The 23998-nt window shown below is 40.2% G+C and overlaps 1 protein-coding gene across 1 annotated transcript in view; it reads right to left on the reverse strand.

Moving 5' to 3' along the window:
• LOC126215196 (putative GTP-binding protein 6) overlaps nt 1–23998 on the reverse strand; it is a 48788-nt gene that overhangs the window by 16000 nt on the left and 8790 nt on the right. Inside the window, exons 2-3 of the mRNA XM_049941862.1 lie at nt 23236–23397; nt 8611–8772 (exon numbers count right to left, since the gene is read on the reverse strand). Coding sequence (XP_049797819.1) covers nt 8611–8772; nt 23236–23397 — 324 coding nt within the window. The remainder of the gene's footprint in view (nt 1–8610; nt 8773–23235; nt 23398–23998) is intronic.

Below are 23998 nucleotides of genomic sequence, written 5' to 3' on the forward strand. Positions count from 1 at the left end.
ACAATACAAAATTCTTACTCATTATCTGTGTTACTTCAAAATAGGATCAAATAAGATCAAAATACAGGTATAGTACTGGAATAAACCAAGTTTAAAGGGCAATGTGCCTTCCATTTATTTTCTATTGTGAATGAGTGGTGAGTCATGAAAAAGACCTAGTTCATTTCAGGGAGTGAACAGTTCGGATCCGATCTCTGAAAAGAACAGTTTTGCCCATCTCTAGCTCAGACATTACACTTTTATTTTTTTCTGTACGGGTTTATCAAGAACCAAGTGCATTGGATACCAGTTTGTGATCTACCAAATCTCTGCCATCTCATTTGTGCAGCTATTGCAAATGTTATGCCTGCAATGCCACTAATGGTGCCCATTTCGGCGTGTATTAGGTATGTACAAAAACATTTTGAGTTACCAGACTTTTAGAAACATACTATCAATATATATCTCAATTACTTCTCAAGTTACTGAATTTTATATCACTGTATGTTTACCCTGTATGTAAAACTTGTTTTGCTGCCTCTCTGACATTTCATGTTACTGGCCAATGATTAAAAATTTTTGCTGGTGCATACTCAACTCCTTTCTGAACGACTGACAGTTTTACTAATGGGCAATGAAAGTCATTTTTCTTCTAGTGTTGTGGGTTCAGGCATCACTATCCTTCTCAAATTGTGAGATTAATTATGACAAATTTCATTAGTGCATATATAAATTGTGAACGTTCAGCTGTAATATGTAACTCCTCTACAAGAAACCATACCTACAAGATGACTGCAAATGAACACCACATGTTATTCTTACTGCTAGTTTTTGTGCAGGATCAATTAAGTGCTTACTTAACTAAACTGTATACTCTGGCACTCAGTTTGCTTAAATCATATTGGAGAAATGCTCAACACCTCGCTACTCACAGACAGGAGGCAGATAAACACATACAGAGTATCTTCATCATACAGCATTCTCCTTATCTATAACTTTTTGTTATGATATAGCCTTTCCATTGGTTTTCAATATCTGTCAACTGTCGAACAGAGATGAGAAACAAATGCAACACAAGTGCACATTGCGTCCAAGTCAGTGTGATCTGAGCGCACACAGTTAGCAACACATTACAAAAATGATAGGAAAGTTGTCAAAATATTGTGTAAACACAAAATTATGACTCGACTGCAAACATGAAAACTTATAAACCAAACTCCTCATCAATCAATAGACACTCACTGATTGCCATAAGAAAGATGTTCTTCAGATAACATCAAGTTCCTTTTATTGTAACCGTCACATTAGGCCAACAAGCATTTACTGAACACAAAATTAGAATAATGTAACACCAGGTTAAATAGTCTATCAGTCTACAAAACCAAATAACAACAGTTCCCAACTGAAATTAATGTAATTCCAAGTGTGGCTTCCTCGGTGTGTATGCATACTAGTATTACAACAGGTCTATTAAGCACAGTTCCAAAGAAATATTACCCTTGCAAATGCTACCTACTCATCAAACAGAAACACTACCAGTAAACCTCTGATTCTTTAAAGAATCTAACTCCCATGTATAAAACACCCTCAAACATCTCATTCCTTTCCAAAATGAGTTAATGTGTTAAGTATTTGCTTTTAAGCATGCAAGGGAGAAAAAGTTTAGGTAAGATTTGAAATTATGCTTAAAGTTCGTTCGAAATTGCAAAGCACTCTCACTGTGAAACACTGGATGAACATAAATTGAATATTTTCAGCAAAAGCAAGTCTTTCACAGGTCTCAATGTTCACGATGCCATATCTCCTGAACTGTGTTTTGTACAATGATATAATTTTGCAGGTGCATTGAGTGGTACATGTGGATACAGCCTGCAAACTGTGTTATGAATACAGTTGTTAGTAAAGGAGTAATAAATTAAAACACCATATGTCTGAGGCTGAAGTTTGACTGTGCAAACAGCGAAAATGTAGCAAGTGATGAACTTTTTTCCTTTCATCGTTTCGTGGAGAGCGTCAGCAAGAAAAGGTTTCGTAAAAGTTTAAAAATGTCTAAACTTTGTTGCTAGTTGCTAAGTGCAGCCATTCCAAAATACTAGACGAATAAAGTATTTGTATTCACATGGCATCAATTACACTGCTTCAAAACAAACACATATTTTCTAACTGTGATACTTGTCTTATTGCATTAAACTTTTAACATTAAGATCATACCTCTTAGTGAGTAGATCATCACAGCAATTAAAATTTTTAAATTGGGTCAATAATTACATGAAATATAGAAAACTGAACTTTTGTTGCCCCTACACTGCCCTTGCACCAGGTTCCAGAACATCATTCTATTAATACAGATGAGGAAATGTTATACCAGTTTGAGGAGTGCAGATGGTATACCCATCACTAGTCATGCAATAAATTGGAAAGCACAGCAGTCACTATACAAACTCAAGTCCAAGTAAACACTGGCAGCAGTTTTAGTTCACTTCACAGGGGCAGAGTCACATAATAGCACCTAGGTGAAGGAAAACTCTAGGTGAGCCAGGCACAGTAGATCCTACTACAAAATTTTGTGTGACTGACCTTCGAAATCAGAATTGGACAATGTTATCGCATATTGCCTGTATCTTCCACTCCCATTTCAGGCCACTAAACCACAATTCCACTTTCACCAATTGAAAGCACCGTGTTTTTATGTCATATATTAACTAATAGTAGCAACTCATCTATGTGTGGTGCCTGCTTTTCCCACAACAATTTGCTATTCTCATACATAAACATTTTTTTGTAATGGTGTAGAGTTATGCCACGTCAGACTTTCCCCTTTTCCTAAACCACACCAGTCCTTTTCTCGACTCCTCCCCCTTCCCCTTCAACCCTTCCACCAGGAGGAGGAGCTGCTGGCTCCAAATCTTACATGTTTCTTTTACCTTAGTATATGTTTACTCCTTCACCACTTGGTGAGCAGATTTTTTAACTACCCAATTATATTATACAATAAATTTTATAGATACATCAAACAAATTACATTAGTCCAGCTTTAGGCCTTATTCCACATAAAACACTGCTTATTACTCGCTAATTCCAAAATGTAAGTAACAAAGCTGTCCACTGAAATTTTTAGTGCCTATTCCTTGATAATGTACTGGCTTCACAACCCAAATTCACATATTGTACATTGGACTACTGCAGGGCTGAACAACAGACGTGTCAATACCAGAGAAGGAAAGTTGCTACTCACCATATAGCAGAGATGCCGAGTCACGATAGTCACAATGAAAAGATTCACACACACAGCTTTCGGCTGTTAAGCCTTTGTCAGCAGTAGCCAAGCGCGCGCGTGCGCACACACACACACACACGCGCGCGCGCGATCGCGCTTGTGTGTGCGCTTGTGTGTGTGTGTGTGTGTGTGTGTGTGTGTGTGTGTGTGTGTGTGTTTGTGCGCGCGCGCATGTCTACTGCTGACAAAGGCTTAATGGCCGAAAGCTAAGAGCGTGTGAATCTTTTTATTGTGACTATCGCAACTCAGCACCTCTACTATATGGTGAGTAGCAACTTTCCTTTTCTAGTATTGTTACGTATTTTCCATTCTTCAACAGACGTGTGAATTTCAAGAGCACTGTCTCATCTTATACCAAATTTTTATTTATTTACAAAAAAAAGCAGTAAGAAACCATATAATTTTTAAAAAGGGAAAACAACAAAAAAGACATGTCATAAATAATAGCCATCACTTAAGTGAATAAGTTTTGTTGTTTGCATGTTTGATTATAATGGTCTCTTGCTACATACGATGGCTGTGTTTTCAGTTTATTCTATTGTAATTTAGGTTCTTCACATCACTGAGTTAATGGTCAAAGATTTTTATGGCTGAACATTTAACTCCTTTCTGTATCACTACTGACAAGTGCCTCTATCAGCATGTACTTTCAATTGCGTGCTGTCAGGGTAATTGCTGACCACCCATTCCGCTCCCTATAATTTTAGTTGCCTCATTTCTACGCCAAGCTATGTCCCAGTGATAGACAGTGCAAGTCATTTCTTACTCCAGTATTATATGATGACAAGTTTAAAACTAAGGACAATTATTTTAAAATGTTTTATTCTGAAAACAGCATTGCAAGAAATATTTCTCTGCACAGCCTCCCCCATTCTCTGTGCACTTGATCTGTATCTTGATAAGATTCTTACTTTACTCTTGAACTTGGGCACATCTATTCTTGGACATCCTAGACCCCCCCCACATCATCTGACGAATAGCTTTGATTCACACAGATGCTCCTTCATTGGACCAAAAACGATGAGTGTTCCAGCTGCTTAGAACCCAGATTCTGAATGCACCAGACTGCTTTCCCAGCTGTATGAGGGTAGCTACTATCCTGAAGCAAAAATGCACCATTTGAAAGCTACCCTTTCCTCTATGTTTTTATTTTGGGTTCAAAGTTCCACATCAGTTGTTGCTACTCACACTATTTGACCTTTACAACTGTACCAACCCACTAGTGGGCCTTTCTTACCTCAAAACAATGTTGTCATCAGTTTCTCTGAAGAAACATGGCTTTTGAAATTTATTATTATTATTATTATTTTCCTGTAAGCAGAGAGACTGGCATTTCCATATGATGCTCTGGCACTGGTTTACAGTAATGGACCCACATCTGAACAGTTACTATATCAGGGTGTACACGCAGACAAGGAAAAATATACCCTGGATTTTTTCCAGGTGAAAATACACTTCCTTCGTGGTAAGTGGCAGTATAATTTTCGTCGGAACTGTAAAACTTATCAATCCTTTGACTGGTAAAGATTTTATACACAGACATAGAATTTCCTGGCACTTCAGGAAACAAAACTCAGCAAAAAGATAACGTGTTTTCGAATGATCTTCGATGCACAGCAACACATACGCTGCATATTTTCATATTATGAAACTCCACCAAACACAGCACGTTAGTTTACGAAGTACTGAAATTGAGACTGTGGTGCACTTTAGTCAATCATAGCTCACATCATGTTGTGTTATCTCACCAGCAAATGACAGCATAATGCCATACATGCCATAAGCTGAAATTGTGCACTTTAAATTCACGAACAGTTGACACCGGCTAATTGTGTGGAATGAAACACTTTGTTTCAAATAAATTGACTGCCTCTGCAGAAAAGATCAACAAAAGCCAAATTTCTTTAGTAAACCAACAAAAATAGCTTCATTGTTCTGCAAAGCAATTAATGCTCCATTGCCAATAACAAGGAAATAAAGTGCCATCAGAAAACAAACTACTAACATATTTTAGTCTTCCTTAATTATGTGAGTGTATTTTAATTTATTTGATAGCTCCCAGTCACAGAAAACCATCTTCTTTTCATTTGACGTGACAGTTGTAAACAAAGAGAGAACAACAAAATCATGAAACATAAACAAGGGTCATGTGGAGACTACTCCCACTGCAACCTGTCTGCTCTGCGAATGCACAAATCTGGCAGCATACGTCCACCAGAAAAATTTTTCCAGGTAGCATCTGGTTGCTTGCACCTACTCCATATACATCTAACAGCCACACTGTCAAGTAGTGAGAAGCAGGAGAAAGTGATACTCACATGTGGCTTCAGCTCCGTGCATACATGAGCCCACTGGCAACTGTTCAAATGAACCTAATTCAAACAGTTGTGATGCCACATTCATCAACATCAGCTTGTTGTTACACAGTAATGCTTAGTCTTAATTCTAAAGCCTTTGCCACATTTTTCTGTCGCTGGCTGCTTGTGTATGCACTGTGTCTCACTGCTGTAAATGGCACATTTTCTTTGCGACCTAAGTTTTATATTGGTGTTTTTCTCTCAATTATGATTTATTGCTGCAGTATTATTCTGCAGTAACAAGCTAAAGTAAAATTATAACCAGTCAAAATTACAAGATTTAACTCAAAATTAAAACAATGATAAAATCCCAGAAGTCTAAAAAATTTCTGGGGTTTTTCCCCCAGATGAAAAAATTCCCAGGTTTTTCTAGGATTTCAGGTTGTCCCAGAGCATATACACCCTGTTTTCACTAAAAAAAGTCCTTCTCTTTCCTGTTCGAAATTCCTTAAATGTGATTTCCACATTTCCAAATATCCCAGTCTGTGTTTGTCTGTCGGTTGACATGGTACCCAATGAGCACAAATTCAGTAGTTCAATGATTTGTGGACGATTACAAAAGCTGAGTCGCAGCTTATGTTCCACTCTCGTGCAGTATCTTCAATTGTGATACTATGACCATCAGGGGATTTCAGTAAGCTTTCCCTGTCTATTGTTTCTGAACTGAACGCCATACGCTGCACGCAAACGTGCTTGCTTTTTAAAATTTACGTACTCCTAAGGTTTTCACTGTCTAAGACAGCTATCACCATACTACAGCTGCATTCTGTAAATAATTTCCACAGATTTAGTCGCTTCAAAGTATAGAAAATGAATTATTCCCTCCATTTCCTCCCCAGTTCACTCAGAGAATGGGGCACTAAAAATAAAATGCTCTAAAATCAACACGAATAGGGCTAATTACTGAACTCTCTCAGAGTGTGAAAACAACAAAAAGCTTAAGACTTGTCATTACTGAGTCAGTGTTTTTGCCGTTACTTATTGACTTGCCCTCATATTTCCCAGTACTACTGTTAATGAAAACTGCTGCTCAAGTAATAAGCCACAGCAATTGGTTATTATACCTTAATGAAAATTTTGAGTGTTTCGCGACTCTCTTATTTTTATTGCCACAAAATGTTGGAGTTACTGCTGCTGCAATCTGTACAAACAGGATAGATAGTGCTCCACCATTCTTCCGCAACATCAACTGTGGTGTCTGTAATATCCTACCTCCCCTGGATGTCAGATAATGCAGTATGTTTAGTATGAGCTATGAGCACTTACTCATCTTCAACACTGTAAAACAAATCTCTTCTACCACAGATTCTCTGCTTTCAATATTTTGGGAGTGGTAGTGTGTGCCAAAACAAGAAAAAAATACCTGGTAAACATGGGCTCTAAAATGAACACCTCAAGAACTATGAGCACTTGTTCAGTAGAGAGATGGTTTTCACACACGCAAAGAGGAACAAGTGTTCGAGGCTCTTAACGCATTTAGAGCCCATTTTCACTTTTAACAAATGAAAGAAGAGAAACAGAAAATGACTGACTGCAGTCTTATTGAGGTGGATGTGAATTGAGAAGTACACTCACGATTTTTACAAGTTTTTTATTCACTGTTGGTGTGTTCTTAAAATGGTTATGTTGCCTACATTATTTTGAGATTCCATATAGCACTCTCTCAGTCCAACACAATTTGCCCATAGCCAGTACAGTAGCAGAAAAGAAAAGAAGAAGATTCAAAAGAGGTTATAATATTAGATTGGCAAATGTTTAAAGGATGTTCCGAGCTTTGCAACTTCACATGGACTGACAAAATATTAGCAACTAAAATTAAATTTTGAATGTAATGACAGTGAATTTATGAGGAATTAAGTTTGCTACTCAATACCTCATCTGTGTAGTAACAATCTATCCTATTTCATACTGATATTCCAACCCACATACTCCACTACTGGATCCTCAAAAAATTTTATTTCATGAAGCTAACGGCCAAAAATACTACACACAAATAAATAATATTATGAAAAGGAAAGTTGCTACTCACCAATTAGCAGAGATGCTTAGTCATAAATAGGCACATCTGCCTACCTGCGACTCGGCATTTCCGCTATATGGTGAGTAGCAGCTTTCCCTTTCATAATATTGTTACATTCTATTGTAGAGTTTCCATTGTTTAACACATAAATAAGTAATAAAAAGGCTGAGAAATACATAAGAAAGTCACAACAAAGATATGTCCAATGGGGAGAATAAAAATACACAACTTTCATATTTTAATTTACTATAGAATCAGACTGAAAATAACTGTAGAAGTAATTGCAGTGGGAATTTGTATTCTTCAATGACTGAAATGGTGTAGCCAAACAATGTATTTCAGTTTATGTTGAGCACAGAACTGAGGAAGATATTGTGAGCGAATGCAACAGCAGAAATTACTGAATTGCAGCTCTGCTAATATCAGTTAATATATTAATTTGTAGAATTGTAATCATATAATAAACAGCGAAACTGAATTCTTTTGTGTGTGAGGTAAGTAACTGAAACATGGTTTTGACATAAAAAAATAAGTAGGTAACATGATCAAACAGGTAAATAAAATAATGTCACTGTAGCAATAATGACCATGGTCAGCTGACAAGAGACATTACCAGCTAAGGTCAACAGAACGACGATTTCCCAGAAAGAATTAATACTCTCACGAAAAGAATAAGCCTTGAAGGTATACGGTATGTTGGTAGAAAATGTTCACAATAAGTGATAGTACAAGATCCAATTAAAAAATCAGGAAATGCAAACTAGGTTTAGAGAAAAATTTGGTGGTGGCATTCAAACGTAACCTTTTGGCACACGGGTGGAGTACAGTAACTGTTTGCAAAAATCTCTCTCTACAAGTTTCGTGAATGGCAAGAAGAGCAAGGCAAAAAATTCTCCACGTGGAGTAAGGTGCAAACCCGAGAATTAAACAAGATGTAATACTAGATGTGATGAATGTGTAACCTGCAGCTAGCCTACCTTTATGAGAGATGTTTTGCCAGCATTCGTGTAGCCCACAATGGCGACCACAGGTATGCCGTGCTTCTGCCGGTTGCTGCGCAGCAGCTGCCTCTGCGAGCGGAGGTTCTCCAGGGCGCGCTGAAGCTTGCGCTCCCGACCAGACAGGATCCGCCGTCTTAACTGTAACGACCAGTACACAGTGTTCACTAATTCTCCATACATGTTTTGAAAATTTTGCTTGTCTGTAACACATAACATTTCAGAATGCTTCCATTTCAGAAGCAACATTCCACCTATAGCAATATGATTTCTATCAAACCATGCATAATGAATTATGTGCGAGGGCTATCTAGAAAGTAATAGACGTTTTGGTCTAGCGTAGCAGTGGGTGGAGCTACAGCCACCATTTTGGTGCTGTAACATGCCTACACTCAGTACGCATCCAGTAGTGGTAGCATGTGGTCTGTGTTTCTGCTACTTTGCTTTGTTTGATGTATTAAAATTATGCCGCAACAGACAATCCCAACACTTGTGAGGTGTGTTCTGTGATTAGGTGTCTGTTGGCAAAAAACTGCTAACCAACTGAAATTTGTCAAACACTGACAAAGTTGAGGCAGGCGACACAAAACAAGCATTGCGGAAAACTTACCGTAAAAGTTTTGTTATTTCATGACAATGCCCATGCACACACGGGCATTTGTATCCAAGAGCTCCTATGGGGTTTTGGATGGGAGGTGTTTGATGGTACACCATACAATGAGTGATTACCAACTCTTCCCAGCACTAAAGACACGGCTCACTACACAACACTTTGAACTGACGCCGACCTGCTTGCCGGTATAAACCATTGGTTGAAATCACAGGTCATAGATTTCTATACAGATGGTACTGATAAACTTGTGTCACAGTATTAAAAGTGGCTCAATTTGAATGGAGATTATGTAGAAAAATAGCTTAAAAGTGTACCTTTAAAATGTATATAATAAAATTTGGTTTTCCATGTTGTAAATTTTTTATGTCAAAATGTCTTTTACTTTCTGGATAGCCCTCATATTTGAGAGCCCTTAGTTAATTGTTTATTTTATAACACTGTATATTTTGGTACCATGGCCAATGGCAAGCATATACGGGTTCAGATATTATTCCAACTGGAGGAGTTGAAGCTTTTTCACTCCAACGGCAAGTGGCAATTGACTCTGATGCTGAGCCTCATTTGACGTGATTTTTCATAGATCTCACATGCTCCATTCCCAAATATGGCTGTACTAGGCATCAATGCTGCATAGCACTGGCGTCTTGTGAGGGCTGTGTTATCTTTGTGTTGAACAGTAGCAGTGATGTTGAGAGAAAAGTTTTATTATTGCATTAAAGTTAGTAGGCGAAAAATGGCTAGTTCTTCATGCACAGTTTATTCTAAGGAATAGATTGAAGAGGTTTTAGAGAAATGTCTAACTGAAAATGAGTGTGAGTATGAGTTTAATGGTGGTAGTGATTCATTTTTAAACAATTTGAATGACATGACAATGCAAAAGAGTTTAAAAATATCATCTAATGAAAATTTTTGTATTGTAATGTTTATGTATACGTAAAGGGTGTTCGGAAATTCTCATTAAAAACTTCTATGACTTGTAGAGAGGAATGAGCACATCATATTATGGATGGGAACATGTCCAGAAACATAGTGTTTCCGTGCTACAACCCTTTGAAAACCTGTTTGCTAGGCTGGTTTGCAACAGGGTAGCCACGGTGGTGGGTGCTTACATCAGATTGGACTGATGTCATTTGACATCTCTCCTACCACTCTCCACTGGTTCAAGCCTCATTCACATGTCTGTGAGTGTTAGTGGTGGTATGGAGATATGGAGTGTTGGAGGTGGTATGGATGTAGTTTTTGCTCATCCACAACATACCAAATGGTGCTGGCAGCAAAATCCATTGCATCCACAATTTCCCGAGTACCCGTTGACGGGTGCCCTTCAATGTGATGCAGTACAGCCTCTTCCAATTCAAGTGTGCAGCATCTCCTCGGAGTATTATAGTAATGCCTGCTGACGGTGAAGGCTCTGTCTCGAAACCGTTGTGTAATTGTGGTTGAAAGGGTATGTGACAGAGCCGGACATTGTGAACACCAATCTTGACATAGGCAATGAGCAACTCTTCTGTTACTGTGAGCTTCACAAAACAGAAGGATCAAGTCCTGCAAACATATACTCAACTATGTTGCTCTGAGAGAGACACGTGAGTCACACTTGAACCTGGTCAGAGAGGTAGGGCAGACGTCAAGTTAACATCAGCTGATCCAATGCAAACATCTACCAATATCACCACCCCATTGCAAACCTACCTAGCAAACATGTTTTCAAATGGCTATAGCATGAAAATGGTATATTTCCGGACATGGGTTCCTGTTCAAAGCATTATGCACTCACTCCCTGCTACAAATCCTAGAAGCTTGTAATCGGAATTTCCAAACACCCTGTATTTGAAAGAAACTGCACTTTTGGTTTTAATGTATTCCCTAATTGTTGATCAGTGGCCCCTTTATTTGCACAAAGAGTCTCGCAATATCGTCTGTGGCACACTTGCCATCTAGGCAGTGGTGATTTAAATAATAGAACATGGAGATGCCCTATGTCTGCTTTATGAAGTGCAAAGAGTTACAAAATCTTGCAAAAAATAGCCAGTTAAACGTAGACTGTGTATTAGGAGCTACTTAACACACAGTAACATTCTTCCATTTCTCCACTACGCAGCCTGTAATGTTTTTGTCATTGTGGTGCTCAGTGCGAACACTTGTTTGATGCAGCTCTCCACGCTACTCTATCCTGCGCAAGCCTCCTCTTCTCTGAATAACTACTGCAATCTACATCCCACTGAACCTGCTTACTGTAGTCAAACCTTTTGTCTCCCTTTTAGAATCTTTACACCCCACAGTTCCATTCATCATCAAACTGGCAACTGTTTAATGCCTCGAGGTTCTCCCATCAAACAACCCCTTCTCTCTTCCTTCAGTTCCATTCAGTACCCCTTTGTTGTCCATTCTACCTGTTCTGCTACAGAATGACCTGTTGCAATTATCTGTCATTTCTAACACTGCACTTGACTAGTTAGTGTAGCAAATGTGCCAAGATGGTGTTAAAAAGTAAAGTTTGTGCAACAAAACGAATTTCAGTGAGGTCATCTCACAAGCTTACAGCAGGCTTAGTAGCAGAGGCAAGCATGTTTCTGTGCACATAATTATTCTAATAAGAAAATTTAAAAAATACCCAAGAATAAATTATTTGTGGATATAAGGTTCTTTTCTCTCTACACATACAAGTAACCATTTATTAAGATTTACTTTAAAAATGAATAACATGGTGAACCTGCACATTTTCTTGTTCACTTCTCAATCAGAATTTTCTCACATATAACCAGTGTGTTTTTGCAACTCAGAATGATATCTGTTAGTTTCACGATTTATTAATCCTTTACACAGTGCAACAAATGTAATGTGAATGTTCAGGTGACAGACGACTGCAACAGTTAACACTAATCATCATCATCATCATCATCATCATCATCAACAACAACAACAACAACAACAACAACAACAGTTTCCTGCCCCAGGCTGGGTCTGTTTGAAACATAAGCCTCACCATCTAGTCCAGTTTTCCCATCACCTTTCTGTGTTCACTCTGGTCCAGTCCTCGTCTCTCTCTCTCTCTCTCTCTCTCTCTCTCTCTCTTTTTTTTTTACGCACTCTTCCACACTTTTCAGTCATTCATCCCTTGGTTTTCCTCTTTGTCATTTCCTTCGCTGTTTTGTGTATCTTATTGGGAATCCTCTTGTTTTCCATTCTCTTTAAAAGCAAATTCCATCTTAGCCTTGATGTTTCTATCCTGTTATGTAATTCCCTTCTTTCAATATTTCGCAAATCCGTTCATTCCTCATCCTATCTCTCCTTGTTACTCCTATCCTACTTCCGAGGTACTTCATTTCACATGCCCTGTAATCTGCTTACATCTCTTTTCTTCATTACCCACGTTTCACATGCATAGGTCAGTACTGGAATGTAACTTCCACGTATTACTTCTTTGCCTTTTTGTGGGACATCTTTATTCCAAACCAGGCTCCTAACGCTTCGCAGGAATGCTTCTGCCTGTCTACCAAATTCACTGATGTCTTTTTCATTTCTTCCCTTTTCCTCTATCTCACTTCTGAAGTGCTTAACACTTTCCACCTTCTTTTATTCTCCTCCAGACCTTATTCTGCTATCTGGCCTATCTTTCTTTCTACACTGAAGTGCCAAAGAAACTGGTATAGGCTTGCAAATTCAAACACAGAGATATGTAAACAGGCAGAATATGGTGCTACAGTAAGCACCACCTATATAAGACAAGTGTCTGGCACAGTTGTCAGACTGGTTACTGCTGCTACAATTTAAGTTAGTTTGAACATGGTGCTACAGCCAACACACAAGTGATGGGACACAGCATCTCCGAGGTAGCAATGAAGTGGGTATTTTCCAGTATGACCATTTCACGAGTGTACCGTGAATATTAGAAATCTGGTAAAACATCTAATCTCCGACATCGCTGTGGTCGGAAAAAGATACTGCAACAATGGGATCAACAACGACTGAAGAGACTCTTCAACATGACAGAAGTGCAACCCTTCTGCAAATTGCTGCAGATTTCAATGCTGGGCCATCAGCAAGTTCAGTGTGCCAACCATTCAATGAAACATCATCAATACGGGCTTTCTGAGTTGAGTGCCCACTCGGGTACTCTTCATGACTGCACGACACAAGGCTTTGTACCTTGCCTGGACCCGTCAACACCGACATTGGACTGTTGATGACTGGAAACATCTTGCCTGGTTGGACGAGTCTCATTTCAAATTTTATTGAGCAGATGGACATGTGCGGGTATGGAGATAACCTCATGAATCCATGAATCCTGCATGTCAGCGGTGGATGCTCTGTAATGGTGTGGGGAGTGTGCTGTTGGAGTAATATGGGACCCCTGACACGTCTAGATACAACTGACAGCTGACACATATTTAAGCATCGTATCTGATCACCTGCATCCATTCATGTCCACTGTACATTCTGATGGACTTGAGCAATTCCAGTGGGACAATGCAATACCCCACACATCCAGAATTGGTAGAGTGTGGTTCTAGGAACACACTTCTGAGTTTAAACACTTCCACTGGCCACCTAACTCCCCAGACATGAACATTATTGAGCATACCTGAGATGCCTTGTAGCATGCTGTTCAGAAAAGATCTCCACCCATTGTACTCTTACGGATTTCTGTACAGTCCTGCACAATTCATGGTGTCAATTCCCTCCAGCACTACTTCTGACATTAGTCGAGTCCATGCCATGTCACATTGTGGTACTTCTGTACGCTTCCGGGGGCCTTGCAAGATATTAGGTAGGTGTGCCAGTTTATTTGTCTCTTCAGTGTAGTTTTACCAGGATCTCCTATTTGTTTACATTAAATTTCATTCCTCACTGTCTCACAGTTTCTTCGCAAGCGTACAGTTGATTCTGAATCTCTTCCTCCTCGTTTCCCCAGATTATCAAGTCACCCGTGAACACCACTGCTTTTATCTTGTCTTCCCCAGAGGAGAGGTGACAGTATACCACCCTGTATCACATCATTTGTTTGCTACAATCACGCCATCCTTTCATTTCCCATTTTCACACAACTCAGGCTTCCACACTACATCTCCTCCACTCTCCTTATTGTCTCTTTTTCCACTCCCTTCTTTTTATCTGCTTACCAAATGTTTCTTCCACAGATGCTACCAAATTCCTCTTTTATATCAAGAAAGGTCATCATGAGGTCTCCCCCAAATTCATAGTGGTGCTCCTGCAGCTACCTCACTGCAACTATGAGGCCAACAGTTGACCTCCAAGCTGTGAAGCTAAGCTATTCCTCCCTCAATTTGTTCTCTACCCTTTTTCAGATTCTGCTCTCAAAAATCTTTACATATATCTTGGCACAGGCTGGTACCAATGCGCCTCTCCTGTAGTTTCTACAGTCCTCCCTACTCTCTTTCTTGAATATAGAGACAATAGTGTTCTCTTCCAGTCTACTGGAGTCTTCTCGTTCCACTACACCCTCATCATACAATACTCTAGGCGCTCAGTCTGGAACCGCGCGACTGCTACAGTCGCAGGTTCGAATCCTGCCTCGGGCATGGATGTGTGCGATGTCCTTAGGTTAGTTAGGTTTAAGTAGTTCTAAGTTCTAGGGGACTGATGACCGCAGCTGTTCAGTCCCATAGTGCTCAGAGCCATTTGAACCATTAATTACCAAACCTTCCCTGCTGCCTTCACCATTTTGAGACTGACTTCGTCCATAACTTGTGTCTTTCCTTCTTTCGTCTTGTCCAGTGACATTTGCATTTCTTTTCATGTCAGGTCCCCCCCCTCCCCCCCCCCCCCCCCCAAAGTTTACTTCCACCTCCTTTAATCTATTATCCTCATCACCAAGTTTGTTCGGAATTAGCTAGTACTTGAAGTACTCCTTCCACATCATCTTCAGTGTATCTTTGTTATTAACCCCGTCCCCATTTCTGTCTGTCATTGTTGCATCCTCTCTCAATCCTCTCCTCTTTTGACCACCCCATATAGTACTTTCTTACTTCCTCTGCTATCTTCCTTCACCATCTTTGTCCTTTCTTCCATTCAGTTTCTTCTCTCCTCAGCCACTGAATAACTTGTCTCTTTCTTCTTTTCTTACACCCATCTCTTGCTAATTCAGCCCTTTCTGGGAACACCAGTCCGAAGATCTTTCTCTTCCTTCCCACTACTTCCTTGACTCTCTTTTTGCCATTTTCTGCCACTTGTCCTTCTGCATACAGCTTTTTCCTTTAGTTCCCATACTCTAATTCTCTTTACCTGATTCTCTGTTTCCTTCCATTCCCTCATGATTCTCACACAAGAGATGCGTCCAAATTCAAATGACTCTGTACTTTAACTTCTTGTGGACAAAATTTCAAGAGACAACTGGAAGAATTTTTCATCCCTCTACACCGAAGACAGAACATGTAGCTGGTCCAGCACTGTGTTAGCCACGATTTAAAAGCAAACAATTCACTTACATTACTCTTGATTATTAAAGGTTGATTCCAATGAACTTCAGACATACGGATGCCAGAGAAATGGCAAAGAAATCAGGGAAGGAATCCAAAAATAAAGTTATGACAGCAAACAAAACTTCATTTATCAATTCTGAACTGAAGCTATACGCGAAACCAACACAGAACTACAATGAAGTTATACGTGTTGTGACATAGTCGCAGTAGGGTTCTCCAGCGATCCAAGAACTATTTACTTTAATATAAATGCAGTCATAGACTATAAATGTTTATTAATAAGGTTATTAATTTTGGGCAACAATAACCATATACGGACCTGAATAAATGCAGTAGAGCAGGCTACTTGTCTCACTGTTTATTTTAATTGCTAATTAAAGCGATTGTAACATCAAAATACATGACACAAATTGTGTAATATATGAGGGTAAGTCAATTATCATCCACAAAGTAGTTATAAAATGTTGTTGTAATCAAACAGGAAACTTACAAGGACATCATTTTTCAACAAACTCTCCTTCCGTTTCAACACAGTTAGTCCATCGTTGTACAAGCTTCCTGATGCCCTCATAAAAGAACGTTCTCGGTTGAGCTGCAAGCCAGGGATGCACCGCTTCTTTCACTGCTTCGTCCGAGGCATTTTGACAGCCCCTTAATGCCTGTTTGAGTGGACCAAACAAGTGATTGTCAGAAGGAGTAAGATTGGGACTATATGGAGGATGATCCATTACTTCAAATTTGAGCTTCTGGAGCGTTTCAGCAGTGTGGGCAGCAGTATGCAGACAGGCATTGTCGTGCAACAACACAACCTTTTGACAGCAATCCTCAGCGTTTGCTTCAAATTGCAGGCTTTAGCCTCACAGTAAGTGTCTCACTGTAATGTACACTGTTTATTGTTGTGCCCCTTTCCCCATAATGTTCCAATACTGGACCTTGAGTGTCCCAAAAAGCCGAAGTATCAGTTTTTCCTTAGGACGGTTGGGTCTTGAACTTTTTCTTGCATGGCAAATTTGGACATTTCCATTCCATACTCTGCCGTTTACTCTCCGGCTCATAACGAGGGATCTATGTTTCATCACCAGTAATTATCCTGTCTACGAAGTTGTCCCCTTCATTACCATAGCGATCCAAATGTTTTTTGAAGATGTCCAGGCGCGTTTGTTTATGCAACTGTGTCAGTTATTTTGGGACCTATCTTGCACAAACTTTATGAAACCCGAGTCTGTTGTGGATGATTTCGTAGGCAGAACCATGACTAATTTGCAGACTATGTGCCACTTCGTCAATAGTTAATCGTCTAAGAGAGTCATTTCATGTGAACACTCAATGGTTTCTTCATTTGTGGCGGTAAACGGTTGTCCGGCTCCTTCATCATGCATAACACTTGTGCAACCATTTCAGAATTTTTCAGTCCATTCGTAGACACTCCGTTGTGGCAAAACACTGTTCCCATACCGTACCAAAAATCTTTGATGAATTTTGGCCCCTGATAGGCCTTCCGACCACAAAAAAATGGACCTCTGAACGGTGCTTTTCTTTGGTGCAAATAGACAGAGGAGCAGCCATGATTAACAGCACGGCAGCAGTAACAAAACTAACCTAGCAGCCTGAAAATTGAAAAGATATAACAACAAATAAACAAAGCATGTGTCAATGTAAAATGACAGTACTAGCAAAATAAACAAAAATATAGCTAAATTGTGGATAATAATTGACTTACCCTCGTGCTACATTCATTCACATCTCAGAAGGTCATCGTTGACCAAAATCAATAATCTGATTTATAAACATTTGTGATTTGTGACTATTCCTAATAAAATAAACAATGAAATTATATACCAGAAACTGGAGAAGAATTTGTCTCTTCTCAATTTTTTCTGAGCAAGATATCAAAACAAAGGTCTTCGACACGTACACTGGTACTCTGCAAGCCAGCCTGCAGTGTGTGGTGGAGGGTACCTGGCATACCACGGTCACTTCCTCCCCTTCGTGTTACAGTCACGGAAAGAATGACAGCCAATAAACCTCAGTGCCAGCTCGAATATCTCTAATTTTACAGTCATGGTCTTTTCAAGAGATGTACATAGAAGGAAGCAATATATCTGCCGACTCTTCTAGGAATGTACTCTCTCATAACTTTAACAATAAATCCCATTGTGATGAATGCCTCTCTTACAGCATCTGCCACTGCAACTGGCTGACCATCTCTGTGAACCTGTAATGAAATGCACTGCTCTTCTTTGGATTTTCTCTATTTCCTCTATGAGTCCTATCTGGTACGGGACCCATACCGACAAACAGTATTCGAGTACTAGCTGTTAGCTGTGGCTGTGCTTGGATATCAGTAGTTTCCTTATGAGTGATGGTGAGTAAGCTGTTATATATACAACGATAAGAGCTGCCTTCACGTTTCTGCATGTTCCTGTAAGAAAGCTGGTTATGTGTTATAGACAAAGTTACTTTTGCATTCAATGACATCCGCCTGGAAGCGTGAATTAAACATTTTCAGCATTTTATGTTTAATCATATTGTGTAGACAATATCAATCAGTAAAAGCATTTTTACAAGTGTGATACAGATAAAATGTCTACTAAACAGCTTCTTCAAAGAGTAAATATGTTTCCCTACATTATGTTACATTCTTCAAATGGTGATGCAATTTTGATGAAGTAAAGCCTATGCATTGCCCCAAGCTATGCTAAAGTTACCTTGGAAACCCCATGAAATTTCGTATAGTAGTTTTGGAGATTACTGTTGTCAAACAGACATGACGGTTTCCGATGAAACTTCAAAGTACAATATCTTTTTCCTGTGATCCAATTTTAAGTAAATAAACACTATACATTGCCGTAAGTTAAGCTCAAGTTACCCGCGGAAATTTCATAAAAAGTTCTCTAGTAGTTTTGGAGACAGGCACAACGAAAAAAGTGTTACACACACAGCTTTCAGCAAAAGCCTTCCTCAGGAAAGGAAAGACACACACATCCATTCACACACACATGTGCAAGGTGTGCTTGCTTGTGTAAATGAATGTGTGTGTGTGGGGGGGGGGGGGGGGGGGGGCAACCTGCGCGTTCTCTCTTTTGTGAAGAAGGCTTTGACTGAAAGCGCACGTGTTTTTTCTTTTGTGAAGAAGGCTTTGACTGAAAGCTAAGTGAGTAACCAACTTTTCATTGTGCCTGTCTGCAACTCAACATGTCATCTGTACTGTGAGTAGCATTCTTTTGTTCTCCTTATACTGTAGATATTCCAACCAGATTTTCCATTGTTTAGTTTCAGAGACTAGCACGTTCAGATAGACAGAATGACGCAACAGTTTTACGTTTTTGTTATTAATACAGATTGGTCAAACAAGTGTTTTGTAAGCTACTTCCTTAGTTGATGGGCTACATTTACTGAGGAGTCTTTCAATGAATCTTGTAACATTATCTATGTCTGCATACCTACAGTCACATAAACACTCCACAAGACACCGAACAGAGCATGGCAGAGGCTACACTGTATCAATATTAACAATTTAGTTTCTTATTCCATTCATATACTGAGTGAAAGAATAACAACTGCCTGCATACTAAGACTAATCCCTCATGATCCCTATGCAAAATATACACTGGTGGATGAACAATGGTCACAATTCATCATCGATTACAGATTCTCCAAATTTACCCCACTGGATTTTGCGAGAACTATGTTGCCTTCCTTTCAGGTACTCCCATTTAGGTTTCTCAGGCATTTCTGGTACACTTTCAAACAATTGAAAATCCAGGGTGAAATGTAACAATATGCTGGAAAAGGATAGTTGCTACTCACCATATAGTGAAGATGCTGAGTCGCAGAAAGGCACAGCAAAAAGTTTTTGGTCAACAAAGCTTTTGGCCAACAAGGTCTTTGTCAAAAATAGACAAAACACACACACACACACAAATGGTTCAAATGGCTCTGAGCACTATGGGACTTAACATCTGAGGTCATCAGTCCCCTAGAACTTAGAACTACTTAAACCTAACTAACCTAAGGACATCACACACATCCATGCCCGAGGCAAGATTCGAACTTGCGACCGTAGCGGTCGCGCGGTTCCAGACTGAAGCGCCTAGAGCTGCTCAGCCACAACGGCCAGCGCGCACACACGCACGCACGCGCGCGCACACACACACACACACACACACACACACACACACACACACACACACACACACACAAAATGACCAAAGTCTCTGGCAACTGGAGCCAGTGTGTGTGTGTGTGTGTGTGTGTGTGTGTGTGTGTGTGTATGTGTACAAAGGCCTTTAACTTTTCTGACAGTCTTTTTGTTGTCCTGTTGTCCCTTTCTATGATTCAGCACCTCTGCTACATGGTGATACACCTTCATATACACAATAGCAATGGTCACAAAACTTTATTGCTCAAGAACCCATGCTGACATTGTGGGGTGGCTCCTAAGGCCACATGTGTACAAAATTTATTATTAATTGGCAAAGAACCCATGCTGACATTGTGGGGTTGAGTTCTGAATGTTGTTTTGTCTTCTACACATTGGGTTGTAGCAAAACAGCTTAAATACATTGTCATATTCCCTGCTACAAATGTGTACCATATTTGAAGACGACTGTGCAACCACAAATCCGTGCTACTTCCGTGTGAAAATTTATACCACAACAGCGGATCAGCACAAGCTGTGCATGCCCACGAGTTGTCAGAACTGGAAGGCAAACAATAAGACATTGCCTGTCCCACACCCCTTCACTTGCAGTGGCCACACTGCTCACTCCTCTGCCACTGAGGTAAGTGGCCATCTTTACTTAGCTCACGGCCAAATTCACCGACATCATTTAAAATTAAGCTCATCTTAAAATATTACTTTGTTCAAAGGTTTTAACGACAATAGCTGCATTTGGGCATCGAAATGTAGCAAAGGTAACAAGTGAAAAATTGTGCCGGACCGAGACTCGAACACAGATTTCCCACTTTACGTGAATGGCTTTCTCATAGCATCTGCTTGTGGCTGCCATTACTTAAGTCCTATCAAAATGACTGTGGTGAACTCCTGGCTGCAAAGCATGTTCTGCAACATGCTAGTCTGTCAGTCTCTTCCCCCTTCTGCAACTGCCCTTGTGCTCTCCTAGTTGTTTTTTGACCATTCTTTTTGTAGTACTCACATATGTTTCCCCAAAATTACACAGAATCCTATAAATTCCTGCTTCTTTCAGCATTTGGCTTGCATCCTTGGCTGATTTTAGGTGATATTGTATCTTCTGGTTGGGTTTGTATATTACTGTGATGTTCCACTTTTTTCTGGGCAGTAAGTAACATCCTTAATGAAAGGCAGGCAAACTTTAAATTCCACCGGCACTTGAGCATCACTACGATTTCTACGTGGTGGACTTCACACTCTTTCCACCTCAGTGAAAAAATAACCATTCTTGAGCAATGCATTGGTGAGATGTATTTCAGTGCCAAGCAGCTCTGAATCGCAAATTTTCTTTTTCTATTCACCAATGATTTTACGATGCCTTGCTTTTGGAATGAATACCAGTGTAGGTAACGGTCTGTGTGCATGAGATTTGCTAAACCGTGTGGCCCAAGCTACCATTTTCCGCCATGTGGCAATAACGCCAGTGGACGATGGCAGTTGACAACGACCAATTGCGCTTGCGCATTCAAAACGTGTGACATCACGTCACTAGGTGGATGCGGAATTTTGCTGTAGTCAATAGCAAGCCAGGGTGCGAATCAGACATTCAAAGTCGCTATGATCCTCCTCGAAAAATGTCCTCCATGGATGGGGACGAAACACTGGATTTTAAGGTGAAATTCATTTGTCCACGGCATAACAGCTCAGGACATTTTATTAACTGTGACATTTCCAGCCATTTAAGTTTACATTTTACAAAGGGATACTTGTTCATCACACTGGTTCTCAATGTCAGAAGCTTATAAACACATGCCTAGACAGCTGCATCAGCTTAATGTGTGCGGTTTATTCTGGTGCATCTCCACTCTTGAAAGAAATCACTGCACATCTGCTGGAGCTTTCAGTCTTGGCTTGGCAGGTAGCTGCAAAAGAGCTCGTCAGCTAATACCGACAAGTGGGAAGTTCATGCAGTTATGTGGTTTTTTAATGCAAAAGGCATTAAACTGATCAACATTCGTCAACGGTTTACGGAAGTGTACAGAGAGTCGTGTATGTATGTCAAAAATGTCCACAAGTGGTGTAGGGAGTTTGCACGTGGTTGTACTGAAATTCATGATGAGGGAAGATACAGGAGACCGCCAATTCCCGAAGAGACAATCACAAGGGTTGAACAAATCGTGCTCTGAGATCAGTGTATCACTGTCAATGAGCTAGCTCTACAATTTTGTTCTCCAGGTTTCTCAAAGTACCTTTCCCTGGACTTTTACTGAAGTTCTGAAATTTCAGAAGATGTGTGCACGATGGGTCCCAAGAATGCTGACAGAAGACCACAAACGGCAATGTGTTGAAACTTCCCACCAATTTCTTCAACTCTGAGACAACGTTTTGGATTCAATAGTCACGGGTTATGAAACCTGGGCTTTCACCTTCAAACTTGAGACCAAACAACAGTCATGCGAGTTGTGGCATTCCGATTCACTCAAGCTACGAACATTCAACAGAACATGGTCTCAAGGTAAAGTCGTGGCAACTCTGATTTGGTATCGAAATGCGTTATTGTTGGTCAATTTATTGGTTCCTACGACAACAATAAATGCAGACAGGTATTTTTAGATGTCAATGGTCCCCCCACATCACCCATGAAACTGTGGGTCTTCTGCAACAGCTTGGACTGAACATCATCAAGCATCCACCCTATAGTCTGGACTTAGCATCCAGTGACTACCATTTGTTTCCCAAGTGGAAAGAATACGTGGCTGGAAGCCACTTCAGTGACGAAGAAGAGGTGAAATATGAGGTGCAACACTACTTCAACAGCAAGACGGCAGGCTGGTATGACGTGGGCATACAGAAACTGCTACAGCATTTACAGAAATGCATCAATCAATATGGTGATTATGTGGACAAACAGAAAAATTTTCAAGCTTCAAAATTATGTGCAATTTATTGCAAATAAACATTTCTTTATATTTTTTAAAAAACTTTGATCTCCCTCTTACTATCCTCAGAGGGAGCAGATGGAGAAGTCTCTCTTAAACTCTGTACAACAATGATTTCAATCAATTTACCATTAATTTTAAGTGACTTCCGTTCCCAATCACAATTTTGTTTGCAATAACAATGAACAACCCTTAATGTCAGGGAGAGGGATAAGTGGACAGAGAGAGGTGGGGATGAGATAGACAGAGAGGGGAAATGATGTGATGCACTGAGATGGTGATGAGGATGAGAGGGACAAAGAGAGGGGGACAAGGAGGTAGGTAAGAGTGGGAGGGACAGGGGAGGGGGAAGGGAAAGAGTTTAGGGTATATATCCAATTCCCAGAAATATTTAGCAGTTGTGAAGCATTGGTGGGTTTGCTACTTAACCTACAAAGAGCATGCACGAACTATGATTGTGGCCACTTTGCTTACTTCTAGGTAAGTTTCGCCTGGTCCACCAACAGAAGCTGACGCCCCTTGGGGCCGAGAGGCAGCCGTCTCGTGGATGCCTCTCAGGCGTGACCAGAGGTACGGGACCTCCGCCATTGCAACCTGCAGCTTTGCCTCCTTCGTACGGGCGTGTTCACGGAATATCTGAAACATTTTCAAAATTACAGTATTATGTACAGTCTCTATAAAATATGTTGCAGCTAACAAGGGCAATTTTGTATGAAGTTATTACTTTATTACTCTTCATAGGAGGTGTCAGGTAGCAACAATATTATTTGGTTCTGTAGTTTCTCTCTGTGTATTAGTTGATCAAACAGTCCATGAGTATACTGTCAGACCACAATCTCCAGCACATCTAACACCCCGAGAATTAGGCACATCACCATCATCAGCTGCATTTACAAACTGACCTCCTGTGGGCACATAGCCAATGTATACCCCCTATCTTCATGGGCTGCTCTACATAATGTACAGACCCGAAAATGTGTGTCAATGGCCAAAGAGGTGATGCATCAGTGACACCCGACAGGATACCTTGCCTGTGGGAGCACGGACATAAACAATCTGTGCGCTTTGTCACTGTTTGCTGTCTTCTCTTTAACAGAGCTCATGCTGGTCCCCAACTATTGCTGAGCCTATAGCTGCATTCCTGGTCGATAAGACTGTCCTTGGTGCACATTTTGATGGCCCTTCTAACAATGTTGTCCCGCTGCCTGCAACCGCCGACTTGTTGCGACATATTCGT

This window comes from Schistocerca nitens, chromosome 12 (genome assembly GCF_023898315.1).
Source record: "Schistocerca nitens isolate TAMUIC-IGC-003100 chromosome 12, iqSchNite1.1, whole genome shotgun sequence".
In the NCBI taxonomy this organism is placed as follows: domain Eukaryota; kingdom Metazoa; phylum Arthropoda; class Insecta; order Orthoptera; family Acrididae; genus Schistocerca; species Schistocerca nitens.